The sequence below is a fragment of the Panthera onca genome, chromosome D1, assembly GCF_046562875.1.
Source record: "Panthera onca isolate mPanOnc1 chromosome D1, mPanOnc1 haplotype 2, whole genome shotgun sequence".
In the NCBI taxonomy this organism is placed as follows: domain Eukaryota; kingdom Metazoa; phylum Chordata; class Mammalia; order Carnivora; family Felidae; genus Panthera; species Panthera onca.
The window spans coordinates 57,498,670-57,513,512 of record NC_138348.1 but is presented as its reverse complement, the minus strand read 5'-3'; the positions used below and the strand labels follow the sequence as shown (position 1 = coordinate 57,513,512).

Here is a 14,843-nt window from a genome sequence, read left to right as displayed (position 1 = left end):
TTGGATTTTGAATGTAAATGAAGGGCCTTAAAGCCTTCACCTTGCCTCCTTACAGTCCCCTCATTCAAATTTACCCTTATATGCTGTTATTCTCCTAGGAAGGAGGAAAATAAAACCATTTTACTTTGTCTTAAGAGAGAATAAATGACTGAGTGTCCCACACTGGAGACCTGATCTTGTAAGAATTAACACCAGCACAGTACTCAATGTTTTACATTTCTTAACTCTAGTAGAGGCAATGAAGAAAATGGCTGAGAGCTTGGACTCTAGAGCCAGAATACTTGAATTTGACTCTCAGTTCTATTACTTAATAAACATGTGACCACTTAAAATGTTTACTTTCTATGTACCCCAGTTTTTTTATCTATATAATGGGAATAATAATAAAACCTATGTGTGAGGTTATAAAGTCTAAATGAGCTAATACATGTATAGTAATTAGAAAGTACCAGGCACATAGTAAGTAGTGTATAAGTTACCTAATATTATTTTTAATCCTTGTAACAACTTAGGAGGTATAAGTATCATATGCCCCATTTGAGGAAGCTATAGCCTAGATCAGCCTTGCTCAAAGTCACACAGAATGTATATGGCAGAGCTGATAATTGATCATCTGACTTTTAAGTCTCGGGCTTTTTGCAGTTCTACTTTTTTCTCTCAATCCAGTATTTTCCATCATCCCACAAACTATGGAGTTGATGGGAGAAGTCATTCTTCACTGGGGAATATTTATGAACTGAGCCTTGAAAAGACAGTTTAAATAGCAGAAAGGATACTGGAAACACTTCAGATATAGGGAATAGCTCAAGCAAAGACCCAAAGATAGGTCCTGCTTATACCTGTATAATGGGAGGCTTCCAGCACATTCTTTCCGGCACCCTAAAATCAGTCATTCTACTGTGTTCCATTTCAGGGATCCCCTTGACAGAGCGGAAAGTATTGATACCCAGTTGCTGTGTATCCTTTGCAACAGCTGATGTGCCATCTCCTGTCTTCACCCACGTGGTTGAAAACACAGATTCCCCCATCTGGAATTTTCAACAGCAGTCAAGGTTTGTATTTTATGATATTCCATCAGTCTTTTAGAATTGGCTTTTTGTTTCAAGAGACACAACAATATTGAGCGGACTGGGAAAATGATTTTCTTATCAAGCAGTTATTTAATTCTGGTGCTTATGAATTCACAGCTAGTAATGGTTTAAAGATTTTACTGCAGTGGGGTTTTTTTTACTCTTTTTGAGCTCTTTTGAGCTCAGTACCACTAAAAAATTATTCAGTGAAGACCTCTTATATGCCCCGCTTTGTTCTAGGGACTGGGAATGAAAGATAGTTGAGACAGTCCCTGCTATTGAGGTATTCGTGGTCTACCTGGGAAAATAGACAATAGAATGTGACAAGTGCTGTAAAGGTAGTAAAAAAGAATTCTTGTGCATCTCAGAAAGATTATTTAGGCCAACACAGAAGTTCAAGGAAGGCTTCTTAAAGAAGATAATTCAACTGAGTATTGAAGAATATACACAATTTATAGAGGTGAAGAAGGCAGAGCAAACTAACCTCAGTAAAGACTACAGATTATATATTCTTGAAAAAGATTTCTGGTGCAGTAGAAAGAGCCTGGGCTTTGCACCAAGAGAGACATGGCATCCAGCCCCATCTCTGTCATGTATTAGCTGTGTGGACAAATTACATTATATCTCTGAGCCTCAGATTCCTCATCTGTAAACTGGGGTTAATTTTTACAGAGTTATTGTGAGGTCCAAATTAGATGACATTTAGGAAAATTACCTCATGGTACATAGCAGGCACTCAACAAATGTTAGATCTCCTTTGGAAGACTCAAAAGAATTAGAAGTGGAGTCCTGTCAGTCATGTTGGGAGTGTGGCTCAGAGGTAAGGGGCTGACATACAGGCCTGATGCTGCAGTGCAAGGCACATCCTCCCTTTTCTTCTATCACCTGTGTCATCATCATTAAAAGTGTGAGTTCTCGGGGTGCCTGGGTGGCTCAGTCAGTTAAGCATCTGACTTTGGCTCAGGTCATGATCTCACAGTTCATGAGTTTGAGCCCCGCATCGGGCTCTGTCCTGACAGCTCGGAGCCTGGAGCCTGCTTCGGATTCTGTGTCTCCCTCTCTCTGCTTCTCCCCCACTCATGCTCTCTCGCTCTCTCTCTCTCAGAAATAAACATTAAAAAAAAATTTTTTTTTAAGTGTGAGTTCTAGTATAACTACTGTTAACTATTGTCTTTATAAAGTTTCTTTCTTATTCACCAACAGTACAACAGTAGCTACACCACATGGTGTCTGATCTGCTATTTTCTCACAGTATTTACATACCTAGCTGAGCCTCAGCACTTGCTCACATGTTCAGTGTTTTGAAATTTAAGAGGCTGGCCTGAGTCAGGTGCTAAAACTACAGTGACAACTCAGTACTATCTATGGTGAGCTACCGGAAATTACAGAAATTCTGGCCTTAATGGTCAGGTACTTCATCCAAAATATCAAATCTGCCTTAAAAGGCAGGAAGCCAGAGGGCTAAGCTTCTAAGTGAAGGTGATTTATTCATTCAGAAATTAACTTTATGGACTTGATGAAGTGACATTGACAGTTTCCTAATTTCATCCCCTCACTTTATTTTTTGTTAATCTTTTTTTTAAGTTTATTTATTTTGTGTGTGTGTGTGTGTGTGTGAGACAGAGAAAGAGCATGAGTTAGGGAGTGGCAGAGAGAGAGGGAGAGAGAGAATCCCAAGCAGGCTCTGCACTCTCAGCAAAGAGCTCAACACAGGGCTGGAGCCCACAAACTATGAAATCATGACCTGAGCCTAAATCAAGAGGCGGTCACTTAACCGACTGAGTCACCCAGGCACCCCCATCACCTCACTTTAAAGTTAAGACTGTGGACCAGGGAGGTTACATAGTCTGTTGGAAGCAGAGGAAAGATGAGAAGAAAAATGAGTAATGATGCTGTTTATAATTGCTTTCTCACAAAATTGTTTCACTTGATGCTGCTAGGAACCTCATAGGTAGAAAATAATTATCCAATTTAACAGGTAAGAAAACCAGGGCTCAAAAAGTCTGCGTTTCCAGGGCCACTCAAGTGATAATAGTAGAGCTAGAATTCAGAGATGTGTATTTTGACCATGAGCTAGACTTCAGATTTTTGACACAGTATTTCACTTTATCACAACGTCTCTCATTGGTGTTAAACTGGGCTCTCTTCAGTTCCCCAACGGTGTCTAGGGAAGGATAGTAAGTCTCTTGGTTTTCCCTGGATCTCCTGGAACAATGGTACCTGTTTTTGAATTTTGCAAATATTTGTAATTTAAAACTATGTAAGTCACTTCACATAAAATGTATTAGAGATACTCACTGAATTCCACATCAAATTCTTTACCTTGGGGGCGCCTGGGTGGCTCGTCGGTTAAGCGTCCGACTTCGACTCAGGTCATGATCTCACAGTCTGTGGGTTCGAGCCCCGCATCGGGCTCTGTGCTGACAGCTCAGAGCCTGGAGCCTGCTTCCGATTCTGTGTCTCCCTCTCTCTCTGGCCCTCCCCTGCTCATGTTCTGTCTCTCTCTGTCGCAAAAATAAATAAAAACATTAAAAAAAAAAAAAATTAAAAAAAAAAAAATTCTTTACCTTGTATGAAAATTGGGCACTTTCCTATTTTGGTGCTTTGCCTCTGGACAATTTGGCTTTGGAGTCAAGCAAACTAGGCTTTAAGTCCCAGCCCTGCCACTCACCAACTCACATGTGACCATGAACAAAACACTTGACCTCTCTTAGCCCATCTGTATCATCTGTAAAGCAGGGATAATAATTCCATGTCTAGGTTTTTGTGCAGATTACATGTATATGAGACACTAGGCACCATGCCTGGCCCAGGGTAGGCACTCAGTAGATGTTCTTTTCCCCTCTTCCTCCCTTCGCACCATTCCCCTTTCCACATCGCATAAAAAGAATCCCTACCTGCTCCAATAAACTGGCCATTACCTCTTGAGGAACTCCCTTTCCACACCCCCTCTTGTCCTGAGAAACCGAGTCTGAATGTGGCAGATATCATCAGGCAGGAAAGTACTGCATCTGGGAAGTTTGATTTCAAGTCTTGGCAAGTTACTTCTCTCTGAGCTTCTATCCTTCATTTTAACTGTGAAAATAAAAATATATCCTATAAGATGACTATGAAAATGTTAGGAAAGTGCTTTGCAAACTATAAGATATTCTTCAAATCTAAGTTTCATACTGCAGAAGTTAATTCCTACACAGTTAATTTATGGTGGTTGTTTTTCTTAATAGGCTATCAAAAGAGTTTCTTTTGGACCCACAACAAACTCTGGTCTTCAAAGTTTGGCATAAAGGAGGTATGAACTCTATTCTGTGAATATCTATCTGGTTGTGAAAATTAGCTCACATCCTGTTGACAATTCCAAATCCCTTTCTTTTTTTAACCAAGTGAACCCATGGCACTTATGATATAGGGAATACATGTATATGTTAGAGGGAATCTCACAGAATGCCACATTATTCTCCTATGGAAGTTAAGTCCTTAGAAGCCATATCATTTTATTTGACTGCCTGCTTAGTGCAGAAGTCCAAGTACATTTAATCTTTCCAGTTGTATCTCAACAGTCACAGTGTATAGCCTGCCATACACAAGTGATTTCTCCCCCTTTGTATGATGTTACACCTTCTGTTGACTCTGGCTTATTAACCAAGACCCTAGCATTTTTAAGCAGTACACAAGACTAGAATCTTGTTCTAAGAACCTCCCCAGGATGGAGGTGCTAACATCATGGTCCTTGAACCTCGTTTTAGTCAGCTACCATTATTAAGAGGCATAATTCAACAACATTAAGAGCATAGACTCTGAAGCCACACTCTTGGGATTCAAATACCAGTTCTACCCCTTACAAGGTAGTATGACCTTGGGTGAATGACTTAATTTCTCTATGCTCAGTTTCTTTATTTATAAAATAGTACTTACCTCAGGGGAAGAATTAAATGAGTTCCTGATACTTAGTAAAACCTTCTCAGTTTTTATTGTTCTTATTAGTGAATGGTAGTATGCTGAGAGCTTTCCAAATATCTAAAAGCAGGTAAAAATATAATTAGTTAAATGTTACAAATGTAACAGCTGAAGCCCAAGAAAGTTTAGGGCTTGACTAAGGTCATATGCCTATTAATTGGTGGAGCCAGGATTTGAACCCAGTTCTGACTGGCTGTACAGCCTTCACCTTTTGTACTTAACCATGCTAGTAAGATTGGATGGGAAAAGTGAGCAGATGAGGACATCCAGTTATGTCACAGTTTCTATGCTTAGAAAATTTTGTCTTAACTAAATCCCTCCTATAAATCTAGCTCTTTAACATTCTTGCTAGGGCCTTTTACACATTTTTTTACACTACTTGCCAGTGGTAAGTTTGAGAGCTAACCCCAGAGCCTAATAAAGACCTGAGAGTAGTCAATGTGTAAAAGAAATGGACTTACCTGTCTCTCCTCCTGTCCTTTGGTTTGGAAATGATGCTGTGAATCTGGTTTCAATGATTTATCCCACGCTCCTGCCTTAGATTCACTTATCATGTCCCCAACCCCTACCTAACCTCATAAATGTAGCAGGAACTGATTATAAATGCATTTTCTCTGAACCAACACAAGGAACTCCTGGTATATTTAACTAGGCTCCACCTCCTCCCTGGCTTTCTATTCTTTTCTTTCTCTGAAGTACTCCAGAGATGGTCAAGCAGACTGTGGTTTGCCTCGATTCAGCACTTACTGTAGTGAGAAGAAAAGAGTAAGTTTTGGTCTTATGCAGACCTAGATTCAAATCTTTGCTCTGCTATTTACGAGCTACATGACCTAAGGTAAAACACTTTATGTCTTTGAGCCTTTGTTTCCTTATTAATAAAATAAGGATAATAGTACCTGCCCTACAGGATTTTTATGAGGAATAGAGATAATATTTATAAAGTATTTGGCACATGGGGCATGTGGGTGGCTCAGTCAGTTAAGCATCCGACTCTTGGTTTCGGCTCAGGTCATGGTTCGTGGATTCAAACCCCACATGGGACTCTGTGCAGAGAGTGCAGAGCCTGCTTGGGATTCTCTCTCTCTCTCTCCCTCTCTGTCCCTCCCCCACTTGCTCTCTATCCTCCTCTCTCAAAATAAATAAGTTAACATTTAAAAAAGTAAAGTATTTGGCACATAATTGGTGCTTAATACATGGAGGTATTTTTATTACACCTACTATGCTTCAGGTACTGTGCTAGGGCTATTCAGTATAGAGAAGAACAAAATACATTTCCCTATCTTTTGGGACCTCCAGAGAATCCTGTAAAACCCTATTGTAAATGGAGATGGGGAAAATGCCTAGACCCAACGAAGCACACTTATTTAGCTCTGTCTCTCAATGTAGGTAGATGCCTCTCTTCCCTTAACTCCATCCTTTCCACATAGCCTCAGCTATGCAAAAGGTACTCAAACCTGGCCAAGCTGTGTTCAGTCAACATTTGAGTTCCTACTCTGTGCCAGGCACTATGCTAAGTGCTAGGGCTTCAAAGATAAAATAAGGCATACATGGTCTCTGTCCTCATGGATAGTATGATTAGGCAAATATATGGTTCTCCGGTAGGGGATATCTAACTCAGACAGGATGTCAGAGAAGGCTTCCTAGAACACAGTTCAGCTGAGAAACGAAGGGGCATGAAATAGTATAGTCAGAGGGAACAGCAAATAGAAAAGTCTGGAGTAAAGAACGAGTATGAAGGAAGTTTGAGATCATTAGAACACAAAACTACAAAGAAAGAATGATGGGTTGTCCCACTCAATCTGATAATTAAACTGAGCTCTTCAAAGCTATTGTTTTTCTCAGTGATCACCTTAGCCTGATTTCTTCTCAGGTATGTTTAGATGTAGTGCTTTCATTAGCCATAACCCTAAAGTTACAATCTATCAAGAACAGGTTATACTTGGATAACCAAACAAAGCAAGATTAGTTTTCATTGCAAAGCTTTAAAAAAAATCTTTGGAGTGCAAATTAATGGTTCTAGCCAATATTCTTCACTCCCGTTGGGTAGGAATTACTTGACTCCTACTCTGGGGAACACAACTTCAAACGTTCTAGAGCCTAAGACTTCAACTTGGAAGTTGAAGGGGTCTTAAATCTGGTTCATTACTTCTCATTGTATATATGAGACTTGAGGTTTAGGGAATTAAAGTAATGTGTTTTCAGTCAAAGCCATACTCAGATTAGCTATTGTAATGCACCTCCTCTCTGTCCCACTCTATGTTGGCCAGGTCATTTGTGTTCTCAGTGGATGTTTAGCAACTTCCTCATGATGTAGGAAGATTTACACCAGGAATGGAGAGTGTAGGGAACATAAAGCAAGTGACATTTGGTCTCAGGTTTCAGGTGGGCCCCAGTCCAAAGAAAAGTAAGCTGTCTAAACAAACATTAGACAATGTGTGATGAGCTCAGTGTCACCAGCAGTGTGCACAAGAAACTTGGAAACTCATGACCACTCGTCTTAAAAATTTACATTCCTTGATTTATTTAGCAAATTGAAAACTGAGAATTGTGTCCTATGTTTGGTAGAATCAGCCTTTAATATTCACTATAGGGAGTGGAGCCTATACAAACAAAGAACTTATGGAGTGATGGGGGCCTGTTTGTCCCCAGATACTTTCATGTCAGAAATGAGGAACAAGAAGCAATGAGTCAGAAAACAAGAGTCATTGCATGGTTGCTTGTCTGTCCAAGAAAGGGTCTTCATACTCATTACGGGCAGCCCCCTTATAAGCTTGAACCCAAGCTCTTATTTTGTACTGACTACTGGTTTTCTTGGGGGTTGGCTTTCTTTTGTGATTTGTGTCACTTTTGTTTTTAATTAAATATAATACATGTGTATGTTATAGAGAATTTGGAAAATACAGACAAGTATAAATGAGAAAATGTAGATATGTAAATCCCTCATAATTCCAAAGGTGATGGTCTTTCAGATGATTTTTTTCAAGACCCACGTCCTGAGGAAAATTACTGAGACATGATAACGTAGGGAAAAGAACAAGTGTTTATTATGTTTAAGGGTTGTTTTCCAATTGCCTATATCAAAAGGACAGAACTCAACTCTACTAGCTTTTCCCTGCCATACAAAAAGGGAAATCATAATAGTGAAAGCAGGTTGTGGTTCCCAGTCTCTTTCATCCTCATTATCTGTCTTCTCTTTTGATTTTGGAATCACTAAACTACCCCCCACCACCGCCCAGTCCTCTGTATCAGCTATTCTCTGTGCAACCTCTAATGTCAGTGGCAAGACATGCCCAGTCACACCGCTCAGCTCTTCTCTCTTCCCCCACAGATGAGGAGAGGGTGATTGGCTTTGCCTCAGTGGACCTCTCCCCGCTTCTTTCTGGCTTCCAGTTTGTCTGTGGCTGGTACAACATCACAGACTTCAGTGGAGAGTGCCAGGGGCAGATAAAAGTTGCTGTCTCCCCTCTGGAAAGTTTAATGCACTTCAAAGAAGAAAGACAATCAAGGCGTGGGATGGAGACCCCAGGGTCACGGGTACGTATCCTAATTCAAATTCTTAACCAGTAGGGTTCTACTGGGAAAATCTATAAGAAGATCCTTTACATGTGTTTGGTACTTTCCAGCTTGCAGAACACATTATGTATTTGTGTCTCATGATGATCTCATGACCTTTTTAGGGTGATAAAAATTTCACAGTGGTGTACATAGTGGAATTACATAGTGGTGATGGATTCACAACTTTGAATATACTGAAAACCACTGAACAGTTTCAAAGGGTGAATTTTACAATACATTAATTATATCTCAATTAAAAAAATTTTTTTAGTTGACACACAATTTTACGTTAGTTTCAGGTATACAACATAATGACTTGACAAGTTTATATATAATGCCTTGTTCACCACAAGTGCAGCCACCATCTGTCACAATACAATGTTGTTACAATACCATTGACTATATTCTCTATGTTGTGCCTTTTATTCCCATGACTTATTCATTCTATGACTGGTAGCCTGTATCTCCCACTCCCCTTCACCCATTTTGCCCTCTCCCTCCCCTCTAACAACCATCAGTTTGTTCTCTGTTCCATGTTCTCACAAATGGCCGTATCTCAATTTTTAAATAAAATTATTTGCAGCGTGGAGTTTGAAACCATATTGACTGAAGTTTTCAAAAATTCTATTACATTAAAATCATTAGTCTATCTTATATTAAAAAAAAAAAACAGAAAGAGGGGAATCAACAATAGCAAATACAAAGAACTCTTTTAGGGAGTTTAACTGTAAAAGAAAGAATTTTCAGACTGTCCCAGATGGAGGAACTCTATCAAAGCAAAGATTGTAGGGTTGTTTTTTTTTTTTTTTTACCTCTTTTATCATGGATGTCTGGCCCAGGATCTGGCAGAGTGTGCATCAGTAAATATTGAATATGAATGAATGCATGAGAAAGTGACAGAGTTAAACAGTTCGTGTATAAGAAGGTCTTTTCTTCACACCTACCCTGATAGTCATGAGACAAGAAATACGACAGCCAGATCAGCCTCACATGTAAAATACAATGATATCCAGCCAGGAGTTCACAAACTAGCTGGGGGAGCAGGAACATAAACACAGATAAAGTAACTAAAAAGCAATCTGATAGCATAGTGTGTAAAATGGGGATAATAATAGTACCTACCTTATAAGATGATTGTGAAGCTTAAATGAGAAAATGCATGTAAATTGCTTAGTACAGCCTTCAACATTGAAAATGCTCAGTAAATTATATTTATCTACATACAGTAAATTTTACAAATTTATTTATACTGCTTCGTTCCAAAAGAATTTGTGGTGACAAGTGTACCATTTTTCTCATTGATTCTACAGATCCCAATACACAGCCCCTTTTCCTTCCCTGCTTCTGGTATGTATGCTGCATTCCCTGGCTGTGTTGCAAGATGGACCCCAGAACAACCTGCTCACACCTCATCAAGGGGACTTGATTTCTCTTCTCCTACGAGGTGAGTGAATTTTTGATGGGAAGAAATAGAGAGTTGGAAGCATGCTAACTGGCTTGTCATTTCTCTTTCCTTTATTTTTTTTCTTTTCTTTCTTTCTTTCTTAATTTATATAATTTTGAGAGAGAGAAAGTATGACCAGGGGAGGGGCAGAGAGAGAGAAAATCCCAAGCAGCACTATCAGCACGGAGCCCGACATGGGGCTAGAACCCATGAACTGTGAGATCATGACCTCAGCCAAAGTTAGATGCTTAACTGACTGAGCCACCCAGGCGCCCCTCTCTTTCCTTTATTAGAGGAAGAAAGAAGAAACCAGAAATTATCTAGATTAGGCAAATCTACAGAGTCAGAAACTAGAGACAGGGAAAGAGCTTTGTTGATCTTCTGTCACAATCCCTAGGAATTCCAGGATCCAATGAAAACAAATTTTTTATAAGATAGGAACTAGAATATTTACTGCTATCAAAAGGTAGCTTCAGTGGAAAGGATACTTTTCTTTTTTCCTCAGAGGCCTTTAACCTTTATCCCTAAAATCAGTCATCAGCTGTGTGAGGTCTTTCCCTTTCCAAACCTAGGAACCAAATTATTTTATAAAAAGCAACTGGCCCATCCAATTGCTTTGCAAAGCCAACCATGGACATGCATATGGATATTGGGGCTAAAGCACATTCCATTCTCTTAAAGGACGAGGTATAGGAATACATTGCTGCTTTCTACCCCACTCCCTTCCTGGCCTTAGTGGCATTTGTCATCCCCCTGCCTCCACCAGTCTTTCCTGTGTCTGTCTCCCTACTTCAGGGATAAGACAAGGGATCTTCCCTTAAAATAGCCATTCCTACAGTAGCAGTTATGAGTAGATCCTTTATTCCAGAAAGATACTCTCTAACACCAAAGCCCATTTCAGTGCTGTGTAGCTCTCTCTACCTGCTTACCACATGAAGAGTGCCTCTGCCCTCTATATAAAGGGATCCCATGTGTCTGTCAAATCCTAAATCACAGGCTTAAATAATTTTTCTGTTATCTATTTTATGGGTGTTACTTTGACCATAACCAGTCCATGAGACATGGATAGGATAAGGGTACTGGTATTAGGATAGAATATAGATCAATGATGAGGACACTATTTAGTAATTGTAAAAGCTAAGTCTAGTGGTTTGCTTTTCGTCCACAAAAAAACATCCCTGTTCCCATCTCAAAAGGACTATATCAAAATGACATATTCTGATCCAGCCAGCCATCTAAAGCTAACCAAATTGTGGTATGTTCATACAAAGAAATACTACTAAGAAATTTTTCAAAAGGCAATACTGATACACAACAAAATGAATCTCAAAATATGTTGAGAAGCTAGTACATTGTATCTGATTCCATTTATATAAAATTCTAGAAAACATACTAATCTATAGCAACAGAAAGCAAATCAGTAGTTATTTAGGGACAAGAAAGGATGACTAGAGCAAGAAAGAGGGAAGAATTATAAAGGACAGGAGGAAAGTTTTAAGGGTGATGGATATGTTCATAATCTTTATGTTGTAATGGTTTCCTTAGAAGTACACATATGTCAAAACTCAATATTGTGGCATGAAAGTATGCTATAATTGAACCAAATAACCAGTTTTGATACTTCTCCAATAAAGGGTTGTTATTTGGTCAGTAGTTTTTCAGTCATGATAAAAAATTATACCCCAAAAAATTACCTCATATTGTATACTTTAAATATGTGACATTCATTATATACCAGTTATACCTTAGTAAAGCAGTTTTCAAACATTTCCACTTTAGAACCCTTTATACTCTTAAAAATTAGTGATAACCTCAAAGAGGTTTATTTAGGTAAATTATATCTATCCATTTTTACCATATTAGAAATTTCAACCAACATTTTTATTTTTTTTTTTAGTTTATTTATTTATTTTGAGAGAGAGACAGCACGAGTAGGGGAGCGCAGAGAGAAAGGGAGAGACAGAATCCCAACATGGCGCTAGTACCCACAAAGCCATGAGATCATGACCTGAGCCAAAACCAAGAGTCGGATGCCTAACCAACTGAGCTACCCAGGTGCCCACAACCAACATTTTTTATTCTAATATACAAAATCAGTTGTTTATATGAGACACCTGGGTGGCTCAGTCGGTTGAGCATCTGACTTCAGCTTAGGTCATGATCTCGCGGTTCATGAGTTCAAGCTCCACGTCGAGTTGGAGCCTGCTTTGGATTCTGTGTCTCCATCTCTCTCTGTCGCTCCCCGCTCTCACTCTGTCTCTCTGTCTCTGTCTCTCAAAAAAATAAATAAATAACCATTAAAAAAATAATTTAAAAAAATCAGTTGTATATCTTTACATCAACAATGAATAACCCAAAATGAAATTGAGAAAACAATTCCATTTACAATAGCATCAAAAAGAATAAAATACTTAAAAATAAACTTAACAAAAAAAGTGCAGGGGAACCTGGGTGGCTCAGTCAGTTAAGTGTCCGACTTCAGCTCAGGTCATGATTTCATGGTTTGTGGGTTCAAGCCCCGTGTCGGGCTCTGTGCTGACAGCTCAGAGCCTGGAGCCTGCTTTGGATTCTGTGTCTCCCTCCCTTTCTGCCCCTCCCCGGCACTCACTCACTCTCTCTCTCTCTCTCTGTCTCTCTCTCTCAAAAATAAATAAAGATTTAAAAAAATTTTTTAAAGTGCAAAACTTACTCTCTGAAAACTACAAAACATTACTGAAAGAAATTAAAGAAGGTCTAAATAAATGGAAGGATATCCCATGTTCACAGATTAGAAGACTTAATATTGTTAAGATGACAGCATTCCCCAAATTGATCTATAGATTCAACACACTCCCTATCATAATCCCTTTTGGATTTTTCGTAGAAATGGGCAAGCTGGTCCTAAAATGCATATGGAAGCTCAAGGGACACAGAGTAGGCAAAACAGTCTTGAAAAAGAACGAATTCCTAATTTCAAAGCTTAACACAAAGTTACTGTAAACAGTACAGTGTGCTACTGGTATAAGGATTAGAAATCTAAATCAGTAGAATATATTGGCAGTCCAGAATAAACCCATGTGCCAAAGATGCCAAGATGTCAAAGATGCCAAGATAGTTTAATGAGGAAAGAATAGTCTTCAGAAAATGATACTATATATCCACATGCAAAGGATTGAAGTTGGACCCCTTCTTCACACTGTATATAAAAATTAACTCCAAAAGGATCATATATCTAAATGTAAGAGCTAAAACTATAAAACTCTTAGAAGAAAACATAGGAGGAAATCTTCATGACCTTAGATTAGGCAATGATTCCTCACATAAGACACCAAAAGCAGAAGCAACAAAAGAAAAAGTACACTGGATTCATCAAAATTAGAAACTTTCATACTACAAATGATACCATCAAGAAAATGAAAGGGCCACCAACAGCATGGGAGAAAATAATTGTAAAACATAGATATGATAAGGGACTTACTTGTATCAGAATATATAAAGAATTCCTACAACTCAATAATAAATGGCAAGTAACCCAAGTAAAAATGGATAAATGGTCTGAATTGACATACGTCCAAAGAACATATACAAAGGGTCAATAAACACATGAAAAGATGGTTAACATCATTAGCCATCAGGAAAATATAATTGAACCATAATGAGATACCACTTCATACCCACTGCAATGACTGTAATCCAAAAGACAAATATGACAAATGTTGGAGGAGATGTGGAGAAATTGGAACCCTCATACATGGTAGGTGGGATTTTAAAATGGTGCAGCTGCTTTGGAAAACGGTCTGGCACTTCCTTTTAAAAGGTTAAACATAGAGTAACCGTATGATCCAATAATTCCACTTCCAAGTATATACCCAAGAGAATAAATCATATGTTCATACAAAAACTTGTATGTGTTTGTAGTAGCATTATTCCTAGTAACTAAAAAATACAAACAAAATGTCCATCATCTGATGAGTAGATGAATAAAATGTGATATCTCTATATAATGGAAAATTATTCAGCCATGAGAAGGAATGAATTACTGATACATGCTACAGCATGGGTGAAGCTTAAAAACATGCTAAATGTGGGGCACCTGGGTGGCTCAGTCAGTTGAGTGTCTAACTTCTTTGGCTCAGGTCACGATCTCGTGGTTTGTGAGTTTGAGCCCCACATCAGGCTCTGTGCTGACAGCTCAGAGCCTGGAGCCTGCTTCGGATTCTGTCTCCCTCTCTTTCTGCCTCTCCCCCAGTTGCACTCTGTCTGGCTCTCTCTCTCTCTGTATTTCTCAAAAATAAATAAACATTAAAAAATAATAATTAAAAAAATGCTAAATGTATGAAGCTAGTCACAAAAGACTGTATGTTGTTATGATTCCATTTACATGAATTTCCAGATTAGGCAAATCTACAGAATCAGAAAGTAGATTAGCAATTGCCTAGAGCTGGGAGGTTTGGGTGAGGGTTTGGGGCAGAAGGGGAAGTGTGGAGTGATTGCTGATGTATAGGTATAGAATTTTTGGGGGGGTGATGAAAGTATCCTATAATTGTGGCAATGTTTACACAACTCTGTGAATATACTAAAAACCATTGAATTGTAGACTTTGGGTAAATTGTATGGGATGTGAATGCTATCTCATTGAAGCTGTTACTTAAAGAGAAGACTTATTGCCGAAGTCAAGTTTTTGAATACCATGCTGAGAAATTTGAAATTTGTTTTATAGATTAAAAACAGAGAAACCGAAGCTAGAAAGAAACAATGGTGATTAAATAATTTAGTACACAAATGCTTAGAACAGTACTTGTCACATAATAAGGACTCCATAAATAGTGTTGTTCTTACTG

General features: G+C 38.6%; 1 protein-coding gene and 1 long non-coding RNA gene across 18 annotated transcripts in view; one reads left to right on the top strand and one right to left on the bottom strand.

Moving 5' to 3' along the window:
• Positions 1 to 14,843, bottom strand: part of LOC144612921 (uncharacterized) — an 89,480-nt gene that overhangs the window by 7,327 nt on the left and 67,310 nt on the right. For 6 of the 8 annotated variants that reach the window (XR_013550123.2, XR_013550126.2, XR_013550124.2 and 3 more), the window contains 3 exons: positions 4,983 to 5,084; positions 3,968 to 4,145; positions 19 to 1,028 (listed from right to left, as the gene is read on the bottom strand). This is a non-coding gene — a long non-coding RNA (uncharacterized LOC144612921). Of the gene's footprint in view, positions 1 to 18; positions 1,029 to 3,967; positions 4,146 to 4,982; positions 5,085 to 14,843 lie in introns of those variants that run through there. The other 2 variants (XR_014135303.1, XR_013550121.2) reach the window with 2 other exon arrangements.
• The window catches only part of C2CD3 (C2 domain containing 3 centriole elongation regulator), a 145,823-nt gene that overhangs the window by 95,345 nt on the left and 35,635 nt on the right, over positions 1 to 14,843 (top strand). For all 10 annotated transcript variants that reach the window (XM_078433101.2, XM_078433098.2, XM_078433102.2 and 7 more), the window contains 4 exons: positions 914 to 1,052; positions 4,295 to 4,359; positions 8,353 to 8,558; positions 9,890 to 10,023. In XM_078433101.2, the coding sequence (XP_078289227.1) occupies positions 914 to 1,052; positions 4,295 to 4,359; positions 8,353 to 8,558; positions 9,890 to 10,023 (544 nt within the window). The remainder of the gene's footprint in view (positions 1 to 913; positions 1,053 to 4,294; positions 4,360 to 8,352; positions 8,559 to 9,889; positions 10,024 to 14,843) is intronic.